Source organism: Mustela erminea, chromosome 18 (assembly GCF_009829155.1).
Source record: "Mustela erminea isolate mMusErm1 chromosome 18, mMusErm1.Pri, whole genome shotgun sequence".
Taxonomy (NCBI): domain Eukaryota; kingdom Metazoa; phylum Chordata; class Mammalia; order Carnivora; family Mustelidae; genus Mustela; species Mustela erminea.
In genome coordinates, this window is record NC_045631.1 from 50,360,743 (window position 1) to 50,376,316 (window position 15,574).

General features: G+C 48.7%; 2 protein-coding genes across 9 annotated transcripts in view; both read left to right on the forward strand.

Moving 5' to 3' along the window:
* Positions 1 to 1,213: 1,213 nt before the first annotated feature.
* AMZ2 (archaelysin family metallopeptidase 2) overlaps positions 1,214 to 15,574 on the forward strand; it is a 28,690-nt gene continuing 14,329 nt past the window's right edge. For 2 of the 6 annotated variants that reach the window (XR_004280767.1, XR_004280768.1), the window contains exons 1-9: positions 1,214 to 1,330; positions 1,783 to 1,876; positions 2,205 to 2,294; positions 2,852 to 3,134; positions 3,455 to 3,628; positions 3,740 to 3,868; positions 6,953 to 7,116; positions 8,258 to 8,434; positions 9,584 to 11,938. Coding sequence is in view for 2 of the 6 variants with exons in the window: in XM_032322253.1 (XP_032178144.1) it covers positions 2,852 to 3,134; positions 3,455 to 3,628; positions 3,740 to 3,868; positions 6,953 to 7,116; positions 8,258 to 8,434; positions 9,584 to 9,739 (1,083 nt within the window). In the remaining 4 variants the exon portion in view is untranslated. The other 4 variants (XR_004280769.1, XR_004280770.1, XM_032322253.1 and 1 more) reach the window with 4 other exon arrangements.
* ARSG (arylsulfatase G) overlaps positions 11,859 to 15,574 on the forward strand; it is a 102,452-nt gene continuing 98,736 nt past the window's right edge. For all 3 annotated transcript variants that reach the window (XM_032322245.1, XM_032322247.1, XM_032322248.1), the window contains exon 1: positions 11,859 to 11,938. The gene's annotated coding sequence lies outside the window, so the exon portion shown is untranslated. The remainder of the gene's footprint in view (positions 11,939 to 15,574) is intronic.

The window sequence follows — 15,574 nt, forward strand, 5'->3', positions numbered from 1 at the left end:
TGGTAAAAGGGTCTGACCTTCAAAAGCATAGAGGCTGCTGGGTCACAGTAGGACAACGGCTTGGAAATGAAACTGGGGCTCGGGAGTATTTCTGAGTGACCGCTGGGAGAGAAGAAGTGATGTTCAGGGAAGAAAGCTGAGTGTCCCTTAAGGTGAGGTCTTGGGAAGAGAACTTTGGGGGGAAAAGCGGGTGGTGTGAAGGAACAGGCTTACACTGGACTCGGGGTTTTGGGGGGTTCTTTTGTGGGAAGCTGGAGAGCATGGGGCAAGAATGACCTGAGCTGGGAAGGAAGGAGGGCGCGAGCGGTGGGGGGGCTTGTCTGGCGGGGCTGCTGGAGGCCCACACCCCTGCAGGGAGAGGGGATGGCGATCAGGTCGGGATCTGTCCTCGGCAGTGCGAGGTGGCCTGCCCCAGCCTGACCCACTACTCCGTCCTAACGTCTGCTGGGCACCGGGATGTCGAGCGGTGGGGGGGGGGGGGGGGGGTCCTCTGCTTTCAGACACAACTTCCCAGTGCTGAGGGGCTCCAGGGGTCAGAGCTGGCTCCTCTCATCTTCCACGGGAGAACCGAGAGGCCCAGAGAGGGTAACCGGCCTCGCCAAGGCCACACAGCTCGCTCAGCCCTAACGCCCGCCCGCGCCCGTCCTGCTTCTCTCCTCCGCTCCCGCACAGCCGGGAGGCACAGAGGGACGCATCCCCGGGCGCACAGAGGGACGCATCCCCGCGCGGAGGGAAACCCCGCGGGCGTCTCCAGGCCGGGCCCCCGCCCCCGCGCCGCCCGCCGGCGCGCGCTCCACCTGCGCTTCGCGGTTGCGGCCGCGCCCGGGCCGCTGCAGGCGCCGCCGCCGAGGAAGGGAAAGTCCGAGCGGGGACGGCACCGGGGCGCGCGCCCGGGCCGTACGTCAAGCCGCGGCCGCGGCTGACTTATTTTGGAGCCGCCTGGTGACATCAGTCACGCCGAGGGCGCTCCTCAAACCCGCGGTCCCCCGCGAGGCCGGCGCAGCCCCGGGGAGGGGGGGCGGAAAGGGACCGTGGGGACTGACTTCGACGCCTCGCTCCCGGCTCACGGCGGCCAGGACCCCGACGGCGGACCCACGACTACGGCTCCGAGCCTGCCGGAGAGCCGCGCACGATGGGGCGTGGCGCGCGCGAAGGGGCGTGGCTCGCGCGAAGGGGCGGGGCGGGGAGCGACGGAGCGGCGGCGCGGCGCGATGGGGCGTGGCGTTGCGCCGGCGCCGGGCAGGGGAGGGCGCGCGGTACGGCGCGGGGCGCGACGCTCGGGCGCGCTGAGGCCGCCGCAGGAAGCGGGGCGGTGTCCAGTGCCGGCGGGGTGAGGGCCGTGTTGTGGAGCCGTCAGATCCGGGCCGTGGCCTCCCGGGCTGGGGGCTTGGTTGTGGAGGATGGGGACGGTCGCGGTCGGTGGGGAGGGGTGAGGATTGGGGCGAGGCCGCCGCGGCGGAAGCAGGGGAGGACAGCGGGGGACGGGGGCGTCTCCGGAGAGCAAGGCCCTTTGAGGAGGCTTCCTCCGGGCGGAAAGACGAAGCGAGACTCCCCGGGGGATCCCCACTCCACCCCAACCAGGGACCGGGTCGCGGTTGCACGGGCCCCGGGCCAAGGTGCGGGTTGCTATAGCAACCAGCGGGGCCGGCCAACTTGTCGAGGTTTGCCCAGGATGTGCTGGTTTTAGCACGGCAGGCCTCCAGCCCGCATGAGCGAGCCTCTCCTGCCTCCCGCGGTTCCACCCAGGGTGGCCAACCTCTCACACTGCCTTTGTAATATTAGGGTGAAGGCACCCCGCACAGCACTTCCCCGGCCAGGCCCAGGCATGCCCGTCCTTGTAAGGCAAAATCTTCGATGGGAGCCTACCTCCCTAAAGGTAGGTGACCTGCAGGAGGGCACATTTGGTTGCTGTTTTGTCCCGTAGGAGACGTGAAAGGTCAGCCCGGTTGGGGAGCCCTGAGGACGATTTTATATACACATCCGAGCTTTGACAGTAGTGACCTCCGTTTGGGAATTTCGCCCTCGCTCTGGAACCCCAGGATTCTGATGTCCAACGAGAACGAACAGACATTACATTAGCTTGAATTTTCCCATCAATTGTCAATTATTAAACTGGAAAAAAAAAATCTAGAGAATTAGGAAATATGATGGGTTCCAGAGAGTGAGTCCACAATTTTTTTTTTCCCCTTTTCTAACTCAAAAAGCCTCGTGGCGGAACAGCTGTTTGACGCATTCAGAAGGAAGGATGACAGCTCTACAGAGGAACACGGTGTGAATGGAAGAAACCTGTCATTGTGAGTCTGGCTTTTGGTTAGTCACCTGATGTCCCCCCCAGGGTGACATGACTTGGAGGCAATAAACTTCAGTGGCCGAGGTCTATTACCAGCCTGCAGTTAAGTTACAGAAATGGCAGGACTTACATCAGTTCTCTTTTTGTGTGGTCTGGAATATCTTTGAGTCACCTTGGAAAAGATGAGTATTTTTCATGCGGCCCTAATGAGTCAATTCATAATATTGTTACCCCAGGGACAGAAGGAAATAGGGAATCAGGTCATCCTCTTTATTCTCTTACGGTTTTTGTAACGGGAGCAGGTTCCGTAAGAGAAGGAGGAATGAACTTTGCGATTTTTCTTTTCACCTTTTCAGCCACCCTCCCCAAGAAATGGATTGGAAATGGGGAAGAAAACGGGTTGTTTGGTGCGAATAATAGTAACAAGCAAACAAACAAACAAACAAAAAAACAATTTTTCCATTCTAGGGAGAAATGAGAGATGTATGTGGAGGATAGGCAGATTCAAGTCACCGGAGTGGATATGCATTGTCTGTCTGATTGCTTGTGTTTTCCTGGTAGATGCAAACAGTACAGCACTCTGAACAGACTCTAAAAACAGCTCTCATCTCAAAGAACCCGGCGCTCGTGTCACAGTATGAGAAGTTAGACGCTGGCGAACGGCGTTTGCTGAACAAAGCCTTCAAGCCAGACAACGATCTGTTTGGACCCATTACCCTGCATTCAGAATCAGACTGGATCATCTCCCATCCGGAGGCTCCCCAAGACTTCGAAGAGTTTTTCAGTGATCCTTCCAGAAAGGCACCGTCTCCAGAGAAACGCAGTATTTATATACAGTGCATTGGTATACATTGGTAACGTGCTGGATTTGGGTTGGTTTGCAGTGGGCCTGCTGCCAGGGATAGCCTGGGCTGCTGATCTCATTCAAGTGGGCAGTTTTATGATCATTTTTTGACATTCATTACAGTGGTGGAACCCTTGTCCCAAATCGCCTTAAAAAGGGACATTTCGTTTCTTTGTAATTCATGTTCACATCAACGAGTGATAAAGGTTTATTGAAAATCTAGAGCTAGTTTGCTTCTAACTTTAGATTTCTGATTACAGACTGAGAGGCTGAAGGTTTAATCATTCTCAGGTCTGTCTTGCATTTTTTCTGTCTTCTAGGGTCTCTGGGAAACACAAGAATTATCAGTGAAGAATATATTAAGTGGCTGAAAGGTTACTGTGAAGCATTTTTCTATGGCTTGACAGTAAAACTCCTAGAACCGGTTCCTGTCTCTGTCACGAGATGTTCCTTTAGAGTCAATGATAACACACAAAACCTACAAATTCATGCAGGTGAATTAAACAACTTTACAATTTGAATTGAGTAAAGGAACTATTAGATACATGTACGGATGGATATATATATATATATATCTCACATGGACTTTTTTTTTTTTCAAATAGGGCATATCCTGAGGTTCTTAAAAAAGAAGAAACCTAGAGATGCCTTCTGTATTGTGGGAATAACAATGATTGATCTTTACCCACGAGACTCCTGGAATTTTGTCTTTGGACAGGCCTCTTTGACAGATGGTATTCCTTTTTGACATTTTTGGTAGAAGTTTCTTCACCTTGAGAGTTATTTGAACCTGTTGATAAAGGGAAGAAAGTCCAACCAATTATTGTTTTAATACTTCAGACTGTTATTTCTGGTGTACGGTGCTATGCTCAGGAAGTAGTATGCTGTGGTTGGATTCTGATGATCCATGAGCCATGCACTACCTACATGACCCTGAGGCCAATGATACCTATTTTATTTTTTATTTTTTAAAAGATTTTATTTATTTATTTGTCAGAGAGAGAGAGTGCACAAGCAGGCAGAGTGGCAGGCAGAGGCAGAGAGAGAAGCAGGTTCCCTGCCGAGGAAGGAGCCTGTTGTGGGACTCAATCCCAGGACCCTGGGATCACGATCTGAGCCGAAGGCAGCGGCTTAACCGACTGAGCCACCCAGGCATCGCAATGATACCTATTTTAGAGAGTCCTTTTGGGATAGTTTACCTGTGCTGATACATAAAAAGTGTACACATATATCTAGCATCCATATAGATATTCTGCACAACAGATGGTAAATGTCAGTAATTCAGGGACGAGGTGAATTAAACATGTTAAGGATGTTTGTACTGTCGTTAACACAAGTGAAAATCCTGCTGCTTTTCAGTTCTTTTTGTAGATCTCTTGCATAGCTAGAGTGACCAGAGGCTGATTTACAAGTGTGCACCGTTCTTACTCTGTGACTCATGACATTATTTTACTTCCGTAAAGTCAACTTCGGTGTTCCATTTGAGATATAGTAAACTTGACTCACTGGGAATTCTGCACTGTAATACTGAGGGTAGAAAAGAATCTGGAAGTATCCTTTTCTGGGTAGAAAGGATTCCATTCTGGGTAGAAAGGATCCCATTTTTGCCTTATTGTATTTCATTCTTTTTGCGTTCTCCACTCCTTTTCTCTCCACCTGTCTGTTTGTGCTGTAATTTCTCTACCCTCGTCCGCTAGGATCTGACAGGTTTGAAGGGGAGTCCAGTGCACTGAGGGCAGTGGTGGTCCATTAGTGCTCTGGGGCTGGGGAGTAGGTACCCAGGATTGTGCTTTCAGAGTACCAGTTTGACTGTCCGGGTGTCACATCAGCCTTGGGGCTTGTTGGGGGTGGGCCCTTTCTTTAACAAAATTTTTTTTTCTATTAGGCATTTCCTTTTCTGACACATTCATTAGAGGTGGGAGCCCAGGGCACCACAGAGTCTCTTCTACCCCCTGCTCCTTCAATGGTGACTTCTCCATTTATATTCCTAGAGTATCCCCAACCCCCTTTTGGAGACTCTGGCCACTCCTGTCTTTCTGATTTTTTAAGAGCTATCTTTCTATCAGAAATAAACTTTTTTTTAAAAAAGAAGATTTTATTTATTTATTAGGAAGAGCTCAAGCTGGGGGTAGAGGGAGAGAGAGAGACGCAGACTCCCCACTCAGCAGGGAGCTCCACATGGGGACTGGGGAGAGTCCGGGACTCCATCCCAGGACCCTGAGATGACCTGAACCCAGGGTTTAGATGCTTAACTGACTGAGCCACCCAGGTACCCCTATCAGAAATAAATTTTTATGAGCTGAATTTTTCTCTCCCCTTTTATAATTAACCTGACAGTGATGGAAACATAAAAAAAGTTTAACAAATTTTACCTAGACATTGCTAGCTAATTTATCTTACAGCGTTTGAGGTGGTCAGGGGGCATTCTCCTAAAATGTTTCTACTTTAAGGCCCTCCCCTCCTTTTTTTAGTAAGTTTTTTTTTTTTTTTTAAGATTTTATTTATTTATTTGACAGGTAGGCAGAGAGAGAGAAGGAAACAGGCTCCCCACTGAGCAGAGAGCCCAATGCAGGAGCTCTATCCCAGGACCCTGAGATCATGACCCGAGCTAAAGGCAGAGGCTTACCCACTGAGCTACCTAGGTGCCCCTTTTAGTAAGTTTTTTAAATAGTGCATGGCCTGAAAGAAGGTATAAGCTAGCAGCGCTGATCTGTTGGGCAGTGAGATAGTATCTTACTATAAGTGACCCCCTTACTATAAGAAACCCCCAAAGATGGGGGTTTTCAAAATGGAGAAATTCTTAATTACCAAAGAAAATAATCTTACATCCGTAAGTTTATTAGAAGGAGAAAATGTTCTTGCTAAAGGTATTGTAGTGAAATATGCCCACACTTGGTTGTCTAGAGGATAGAGGAGGTCAACTGTGACAGGAGGAGACGTGGGTTTTCCTTAACTTTCAGAATGTTCTCTCTCTCCCACTAAATATCAAGTATCAGGCGACACCTGGAGGGGTGGGGTGAGGAGCATTCTCTTCGGATCAAGTTGGATTGGACAAAGTTACTATGAATTCATTTCTTTAACAACAACAAAAAAAGCCTTTTTCTAAAATGCCTTATTTTAAATCACAACGGAAAGAGGCATAAATAAAAGTGATAACGTAAACAAGTCACCTTATAAAACCGTGCCCTTTAGAATGCGTTGTGCAGCAAACCCTGTCCTCTATGTGCGCAGAAGCTTCCGTGTGACAGGAAGTCATTACAGGAGTGTTTATTCTGGTCACACGATGGCAGCCACATAAAGTCACGCTCTGAGTGAGAAGGGGGAGGTGGGAGGAGGTTCTGTGTGAGGGCACGGTCTCCACCATGGTCTCCAAGCCTCAGGGCAGTGCAGGGACCCTCACTGACCTGTAGGACCTAGAGATCTGGTTGCTGTGCTCCTAAAGAGTAAAGTCATGGCTGTGTGGTGTGTGTGTGTCACCATTTTTCCTTGCTCCTGTTGGAGTCCTTGATTTGGACTACTCTTTGAGAAAAAAGACTAATCTTAGAGGGGAAAAAATTCTGGAATTTTCCATTTCTCAAGAATTTGATCTCAAGACCATTGAATCTTACAGGGCAGGCAATGTGGCTAGCAGAAGAGCTAGATAGGGAAATCTGGGGCAAAAGTTCCCCTTTGTCTTGGCAAACTATAAGCATATTAGACTGTGAACGCAGTAGCACAGATTTGTACCCAGGGACTAGATACCCAAATGGGCTCTCTTTGTTGGTTTTTCATCCAGGAATCTTACTCCCATTCTGTTGTTGCTTGTCCTCCTCTTCTAGGTGTGGGGATATTCAGCTTTGCCAGGTATGGCAGTGATTTTTATAGCTCACACTATGAAGGCAAAGTGAGCAAGCTACAGAGAGTATCTTCAAGTGACTATTCCATTTTTGATAACTATTACGTCCCCGAAGTGACCAGTATTTTGCTGCTTCGTTCCTGTAAGGTGAGTCATTTACAAAAAAAAAAAACAAAAAAAAAAACCAACGGTATTTTTTAAAAAGCTCTTAATTATCTAAATTGTGTATAAACAGCCCTTCAGGTCCTAATTATAAATGAGTTTATATCAGCTTGCATACTTTTGATGGATATTGTTTGAAGTCGTCAATAAAACAATTAAAATGGATACCTTAATACTGAGATTTACAGTATCCATGCTGGCTTTTTGTCCTGTTGGTGATGCGCAGCCTTGGCTGTCTGCACATCCTCGCCACTAGTTTCATTGCAGAATTCTGCTATGAGTAAGGTAACTGACTCTTTGAGGCTGTGGTGGCCACCCAGTCAAGCTGTTCTTGGAGGCCGCTGCTCTCAGGCATCGTGAGAATGGCTTTCTTTTGGCCCAAAGCAACCTTCTCCCGTGGTTAGTTCTACTGACAGCTCCTGACCCAAGCCCTGCTCTTCGGGAAGCCGCCTCCTGATTCCCTCCCCCACCATCTCCGTAGCCAGAAACATAGGCTTTTCCTGCAGCTGGGAAGTTGTGCTTAGACACTGAGGGCTAGAGTGTTTTCAGAGTATGTGCCCCATGTCAGCCTCCCCTGGTGCAGATTGAGCGCCCTTCCTCCCTAACCTGCTGACTCAGCATCTGTGGGGGAAGGGTCCAGAATCTAAATGGGTAACAAGCGTCCCACTGGTCTAGTGCAGTGGCTGGAACCCAGGGGTGAGTTGTCCCACCCAGGGACTTCTGGCGGTGTCTAGAGACATTTCCGGTTGTTGCATTTGGACAGTGGGGGTTACCGGTGTCTAGTGGGTAGAGGCTGGGGGCGGAGCTAAGCATCCTATAATGCATGGGACAGCTGTGTCCTTCCCCCATCCCCACTGTGCTTATGCAAAGAATGATCCCACCCAGCACGTCAGCTATATCAAGGCTGAGAAACCCTGCTCCAGGGGAAGTAATGAAGTGTAGGGAGGAAGGCGGTAAGACACTTAGGGAAATGAAGGATTAAGTCTTTGGGCTGATTAAGTTTTGGTGAGGACAGTAAGGGAGTTGATCTCTGTAACTTCGCTTCTTTGAAAAGCAAGGAAAAGAAGGCAGGTGTAACTCTGTGCTGAGGGTGGCGCTACCAGGCCTTGCTGTGCGTGTCTTGCAGACTTTAACCCATGAGATTGGACACATATTTGGACTCCGGCACTGCCAGTGGCTTGCATGCCTCATGCAAGGCTCCAACCACTTGGAGGAAGCTGACCGGCGCCCCCTCAACCTTTGCCCCATCTGTTTACGCAAGCTGCAGTGTGCTGTGGGCTTCAACATCATCGACAGATACCAGGTAAACGAGGGGAAGAAAAAGGAAGAAGGGAAGTGGTTCTCTAACTAGCAAACTGCCGTTTTCTATTAGCCCCTCTGTGGAGCTATAATTTATCAGAGGAAATTAGTGCAAAGATAAGCAGGAAGCTGTGGTTTGAAAAAAAAGAAAAACACACAAAGAAATCTCCTCTTAAAACTGCCTTGCCTCTGAGCGCCTTGCACTTGCGGCTCAGTGAGAAACTGTGGGGGAGTATCTAGCCCCCTTCGCTAAGTGCCAGAGAACTTGACTTGGAAGAACAGGCTGAATGCTGATGTGCGTGGCAGAGTTCATTTCTTTTTAAACCATAAGTATATGTGGAGATGCTTTATCTTCCCACCTATGAGACAGGGGTATGCTGTTCACGCACAGGAAAGGATGAGTTTCTTGAAGGAGGAAGAGGGAGAGGACGTAATCTCGGTGCGTGTGTGCATGTCCGTGCATCCAGGCCAACCCACAAATGCATCTGTAACCCATCACATAGCTCCTTGTGGGTGTGGCTGCTCACGCAGCGATCTTTACGTACGTGTGTCTGCCTGTACCTTTGTGCACACTCACACGGGGACCACTTGCACATCAGCTCGAAAGCACTTGCCCAGTGCCCTAGGGAACATTTGGCACGTTGAGAAAAGCATAATCCGGGCGCCTGGGTGGCTCAGTGGGTTAAGCCGCTGCCTTCGGCTCGGGTCGTGATCTCAGGGTCCTGGGATCGAGTCCCGCATCGGGCTCTCTGCTCAGCAGGGAGCCTGCTTCCTCCTCTCTCTCTCTGTCTGTCTCTCTGCCTACTTGTGAACTCTCTCTGTCAAATAAATAAGTAAAATCTTTAAAAAAGAAAAGAAAAGCATAATCCTCCCATCCAGAAAAACCTGTGAGGATGCGGATTTCTCTGTCATCTCTTCTCCCGCGCACACGTCTTACCGCCATCTGTAGCTGTAGTCTGTGTATTTTTGGCCACTGCTCCTTCATGCAGTGTGTGTTCCACACTCACAAACGTCTTTATCAGACGGAACATCTTACGGGGCTAGTAGGAGCCACTGATTGAGATAATGTGATTTAGAAGTCAGCGCGTTTCTCCTGCCTCAAACTATTTTGCCCTGATTTATGAACGTGTGGATCTGGATTTTGCTTCTCAAGGCGCTGGTGAGGTGGATTGACGATGAGTCCGCCGACAGCCCTGGAGTCTGCGGGGAGCGCCGTCGGGAGGATCACGTGACTTTGCCAAAGCCTGTGGAAGCCTTTAAGGAATGGAAGGAGTGGATAATAAGATGCCTTGCTGTTGTCCAGAAATAAGGACCTTCGCCTAGGAGTAATTCCCGTAAACCTTTGCGCATTATGCTTTCCCTTGGATGCCATACTTCCTTAGAACAAACTGCTTACTGACTCTGCCCTGTGTCAAGTAACAGAATGGAACCTTCTTTAAAGCATCTGAACTTTGAAATGAGGCTTACTTGGGATGCCGACAACTATAAACCCTCAGCCTGGTCGTGGTAGTGAGCTCGTCATTTCCGTCCTTGAAATCCGTTTATACCTCACTAGGGAGTTAGGACTAACAGATAAGTAAGTAAATATAAAAATTACTGTATATATCCCAAGAAAGGATATCCAAGGAATGTAATTTCCAGGGGGTGATTTTTGATTCATTTCTTTAGAAGGAGTGCGCTGCCTCCTACAGACCCAGGCAAGTCACCTACTCCACGTGCATCCCTCGTCTGTGGACCGAACTTTCCAGGGAGCCTGTCTGCTCTCCCTTTATTTGCTGGTTGTCCCTTGAGCCTGAAAGAAGCGATAGTTCATTTGGGGTTTGGCAGCTTATAAAATGTGACGTCCTCTCAACCATATTTACAAGTGAAACTAACAGGACTTGTACAACAAACAGTATTTGTGAAGGGTCTTGCTCAATTTGTTACGATGGGCCTTATGTTTGTGAGTGTTGCCCTTTTTCTGTAGGCTTCGAGCAGGTGTTAGGTTTATTCCTGCGATAGTATCACTCTCACTTTGCATTGTGCAGTGTTCCCTTGAGGAGGACGGAGAGTGTGATGGGGTGTCCTGTTGGCGTGGCAGGAATGCCTGTGTTGGCCTGTCAGGCTGTGAACATCGGCTGGATTTCCACTGTGGGGGAACAGGCTGAAAACCACAGGCTTGAAGATTCGCCTTTACGAGAGCAATGTATCTCACGCCTCTAGAAATTAGATCAGATCATTTGGATGCTGGTGAGCAGATTGCCTTTCCCACGTTCCCATCTTCACCCGGAGGGTAAAACTTACAGGTAGTTTTAAATTTTGAAGTTTGGAACCCAAATTCTTTCCATGTTTATTTATGCAGTGCGATCGAAAGCACATATTCTAACTGAACATGCTTTTCCTTATGACATTCATTCTTCCTTGATGAGACCTCTTAAGGTCATTTACGTTCAGACTCATTGGAGGGCAAACACTTGGTGGGCAAACACTTGGTGGTTCTAATATGAAAAGAGAACCCAAGGGAGCATGGACTTTTATGGATTCTGTTACAAGTTTTATTTCCTCGTACTGTCACTGGCCCTGTGTTCAGTTTTCTTCTGTTTTCCTGCAGGGTAAGCACAGGTTTGGCCCTGTAGGTCAGCAAGAGTTACAAACCTACACATTCAGATTTGGCTGCGTGTGTAAATTCGGGGGCGCGGTTGTTCCAACAAGACATAGAATCCATTTGTACCAACTCTGCACGGGGAGACCAGGAAAATGTCTTCTATTTAAAGAATCAAATCATAAGAGTCCTGTTAAAAGTTGGACAGATGTTAAGTTTAATGTAATGGGCATTTATTCAGCAGTCATCAGGTGTATAATACTGCCTTGTATTTACTTTCGGACAATTTCTTAGGGTTAAATTTAAAAACGATCATTTGTTTACTGCAACTACATTTTATGTACTATAGGGAAACCTTGTTTTGAGAAATTATTTTCACTCAGTAACAAACGGAAATCCACGCAGAGCTTGCTTTGCAAATGCTGAATGAACAAACAGGGAAGAGAACTAGTAGTTTTCCATGGTCAACACACCGTTCTAGAAAAAAGCGAATCGGAAATGTTCGCGTTTGCGCCGGCGGAGTTAGTCATCTCCCTTTGGTCAAGAGAAGGATTAAGCGGCAACATTTTAGTCCGCAAAGCCTTGTAACGGCAATGGCCGGACCGAAGAACATGGCCTTCCCCAGCTTGCCCCCTGCAGCCCCGAGACACCCCCCGCCCCCGCGCCATCAAGGGTGTGTGCATTCTGCACCCGAGGGTCGGGGTGCTGCGGGCGGGCAGCGCCGTCCACCCCTCCACCCCGGCTCCACAGCTGCGTCCTCCTGCGCCTGCAGCGCTGCACCACGCCACGCCCCGCCCCGCCGCGAGCGCGCGCACGGCTCGCCCCCGGCCGTGCCCGCGCGCCCCCGGCCCACAGCGCAGCCTCCACAGCGAGGGGGCGCGGAAGCCGCGGGGAGCCCGGCAGATCGGCGCGGCGGGCGGCGGAGCAGTGAGTGCCGGCGGGCTCGGGGCGTTGTGCACTGCGCTGGCTTTCGGGGGCGCGGCGGAGCCCCTTCCGCGGGCCGGGCCCCTAAGCTAGAGCGGCGCGGTCCACTACAGGGAGAGCGCGGGCCGCTGGTGGCAACTGGATGGCTTCTGGTGGCCGCGGGAGCTCGTGTGGCCAGGGCACAGGAGAGCAGGCTTAGTCTCCCATTTTACTGAATCCAATACATCCAAAATACTATCATTTCAACCTGGTGTCCATGTAGAAACAGAGAGAGTTTACATGGTCCTCTCATCCCGAGTGTTCGAACTCAGGCGTGCACTTGACCCTGAGAGCGCATCTGAGCGCCCAAGGCCGTAGGCGAGGGCTCCGGGGCTCCGCGTGGCTCCGGCGACGGTCCTGGACCGAAACTCTGCGTTAGTACCATCTCTGGCTGTACTCGGGAGGGCGCCCCTCTGAAGCGGAATAGCTAGGAAAGGCTCTTTGGAGGAAAAGGGTTGGCGCGCCTTCGGGCAGTACCGGGAGTGCTGCCCTTCAAGCCCAGAGGGTGTGAACGCTGGAAGGATTCCATTGGCTTTTAGACCTTGCTGTTACTTCCTTACTCGCTGGGATTTGTTTGGTTTTGTGTTTGTTTACTGTCTCCCATTGCCAAGGGCCTGGTCTGTCCTCTAAACGCGTTTTCACTTTTGAATGCAGGATTGTAGAGTGTGAATAATGTGGATCCTGCTCAGTTCATTTCACACGCGGAGACACAGGCCTGCAGTAGCGAAGTACACTTGTTCTCAGTAGCACCAACGCAAAGATGGACCCGGTCGAAGTCTCCCTAATTACGAATTCTGCTTTGTTTTCCCTCTGCTGCATGACCTCATAAGAAGTAACATACCCCGAGCCAGAAAACTAACAGTTCCCTCCCTCCCCCCGACCGTTTATAGAAGCGGTTATAAGATTAAACTTTCAACCTCTTTTCTATTCAAGTGGAGCCATCTGGGGTTGCTCAAAATCAGAGAAATCAATCCATGGACTCTACCGTAGCACCAAAAAGAGACCCAATATCCAGAAAAGCACTTGCTTTCCATGGAGACATTTAAAAAAAAAAAAAAAAGCATCATTAAAAAATAGTCTACTGGAAAATAGGTTACCTTGAAACAAAATCTGCTCCAGCAATATGTTAAAACTGGGCCCTCCATCTGCACACCTACCCTCCGGAGTAATTTCTTCCCGCTATTTGTTTAGTCTGCGATGGATCTATGTTTTCTACCTTACCGCTGACTGGTTCATACGGCATTCCTGCCGGGCACTGAGATGCCCAGCCTCAGAGCTGTTGGGCCAGTGGGCTTGGGTCACAGCCTTCAGTATCTTGGAGCTACCCAGCCGCTCTCTAGCAGCACCAGACTGTCTTGAGCTGTAAATGTAAATCGATACCATGTCCTTTCCTCTTGAAAAAGCCAAAGAGAAATAAACTCATTCATTCATTGAATGATATTTTTGGAGCACCACCTACTCCGTGCCAAGCCCTGCTCAAAGCCTTGGGAGGTAGCAGTAAACAACAATAACAGAAAAAGACCCCCACTACCTTAAGGAGCAGGTGGATGAGGCCTGGTTAATGAGTGAAAGCAAATACTTGTAGAACTTTTTTTTCAGGGTAAAGGGCGGGAACAAGTACTGTCTTGGTTAGGATAGTCAGGAATGCCTCCCTAGGAAGGTTTGGAGGAGACCAAATTGAAGGGTCACATCATGTACATGTCAAAAGGAAGGGCAGACCAGGGGAAGGGAACTACAGATGCTAAGGCATAAGGCTTGTGTTCTCAAGGAACAAGAAGGCCGGTGCGGTTAGAGCAGGGAAGGAGATACGAGCAAGCAGTTCGTGAAGAACTCATTGTTAGTTACGGGTTTTAGGTTTTAAATGAGGTTGTGACTGATTTGATTGTGCCTTCAGAGGATTGTCGTTAAGGCTTCTGTCTGGAAAATTAAAGCAATAGCAGAATTGGGCAAACCAGCTAGAAGACGATTGCCACGATCCGGCTAGGATGATCCTGGCTTGGATCAGGGTTACTGGTAGAATTGGCAAAAGCAGGTTCTGGATATATTTAGAAAGTAAAGCCAATAGGATTTGTGGAGGAACAGGTTTGGGGAGGAGGGTCAAGAGTTCTGCGGAGGACACGTGACATTGGAAATGCCTGGTTGGCACCAGGTGCTGTGACACTGGCATGTGTGAGTCTGGAGCTCAGGGGCACAGTCGGATCTTAGAACAGGAGGTGTCAGTATAGAAAAGGGGCTTACAGTTTTGCTTGAATTCCAGGGGAGTAGATTGCTGTCAGTACAGTTGCCATGCTTTTTCTTGAGTTGCTGGAAAGATGTCTAAATAATATAAATACATGGCCACAATGTGTATTTTCTCTCCGTAATACTTGCTGAGCTCTATTTAAAACGCGTTTGTAGATAAAATGTTCTGGAATACCACTTTTGCTGGCCATTTTTCCCTCTAGGGAATCTGTAATCACTGAAGTAATTTTGATTTGGTTGGGAGAGGTTTTCTTCCATGAAAAGCAGTCTTGTGCGGTCTGGAACTTGTCTCTTGTCTTCTTCTGCACCCCCAGGAGTCCTTACAGAAGCCGAACACCAGGGGGAGCTAGTTTCCTTGCTTATACAGTGGCTGGCCCACCTGTTGGCACATTGCAGCCCTCTGATTAACATCTATATCAGAGACAAATTGGAAAGCAAGTCCAGCTTCTCTTTTCTCAAAGCTCCATATACTTACGTATACTTATAGGATTAACCTTTTAGCACATAACAAGTCTGAATTGTCTTTTTTTTTCCCTGAATTGTCTTTAAATTGGTCGTTTCAAATAAAGATCATAACGTTTAGGCAATGTTCTCTGAACTTTAAATCCCTGTTAGTGAGCCTGATACTTGGGAGCTTTTTAAAATAAGCATACATGATTATTTCTTATTTCAAATATTTTTGAGAAAGAGTATGGAAATCCAAGTGTTATAAATACGTCTAGGAGACTTAAATGGATAACTGGGCCATGGGAACCCTGGCTCGGGACCTATTTTCTATTTTTTCACCAGGTATTAAGCTGCAGGACAGGCAAAGAAATGTACAAAAGCTACATTTCACAGCAGGGGAGGACATAACTGGTAACTTTGTTAAAAGGTTTGGAAACACTGTATCCATGAAGGGTGCATTTGTGTTAAAAGAGCACATGACCTTAACTCATTTTTACCACTGGAATAATTCTACTTTTGAGGAGAGAAGTAGTCTTCACTTAGCCTGAAACATTATTAAATCAACAAGGTCAGAGCAGAATCTCTTTAATCCCAGGAAATGAAATATAATTATAATTAACGTGCCATCAGCTGTTTGATCTTTCCTATCTCTGGCACTTATGAGCCAAAAGCCACTCTGACCACAATAATCCTTTCCTACCAAGACGTTCCTTTCCAGAGAGGTGCCCCTGGTGGGCCTGAGCCTTCCAGGATCACTTTTGCGTGGGGCAGGAGTTAGAAACTGCAGGTCTCAGGCCAAATCCAGCCCACTGCCTGTTTTTCTTTCCAGACCACAAGCTAATAAGGCTTTTTTGTTTGGTTGGTTTTTTGGTAACACTTTTATGTGGTTGGAAAAAAATCAAAAAAATATTT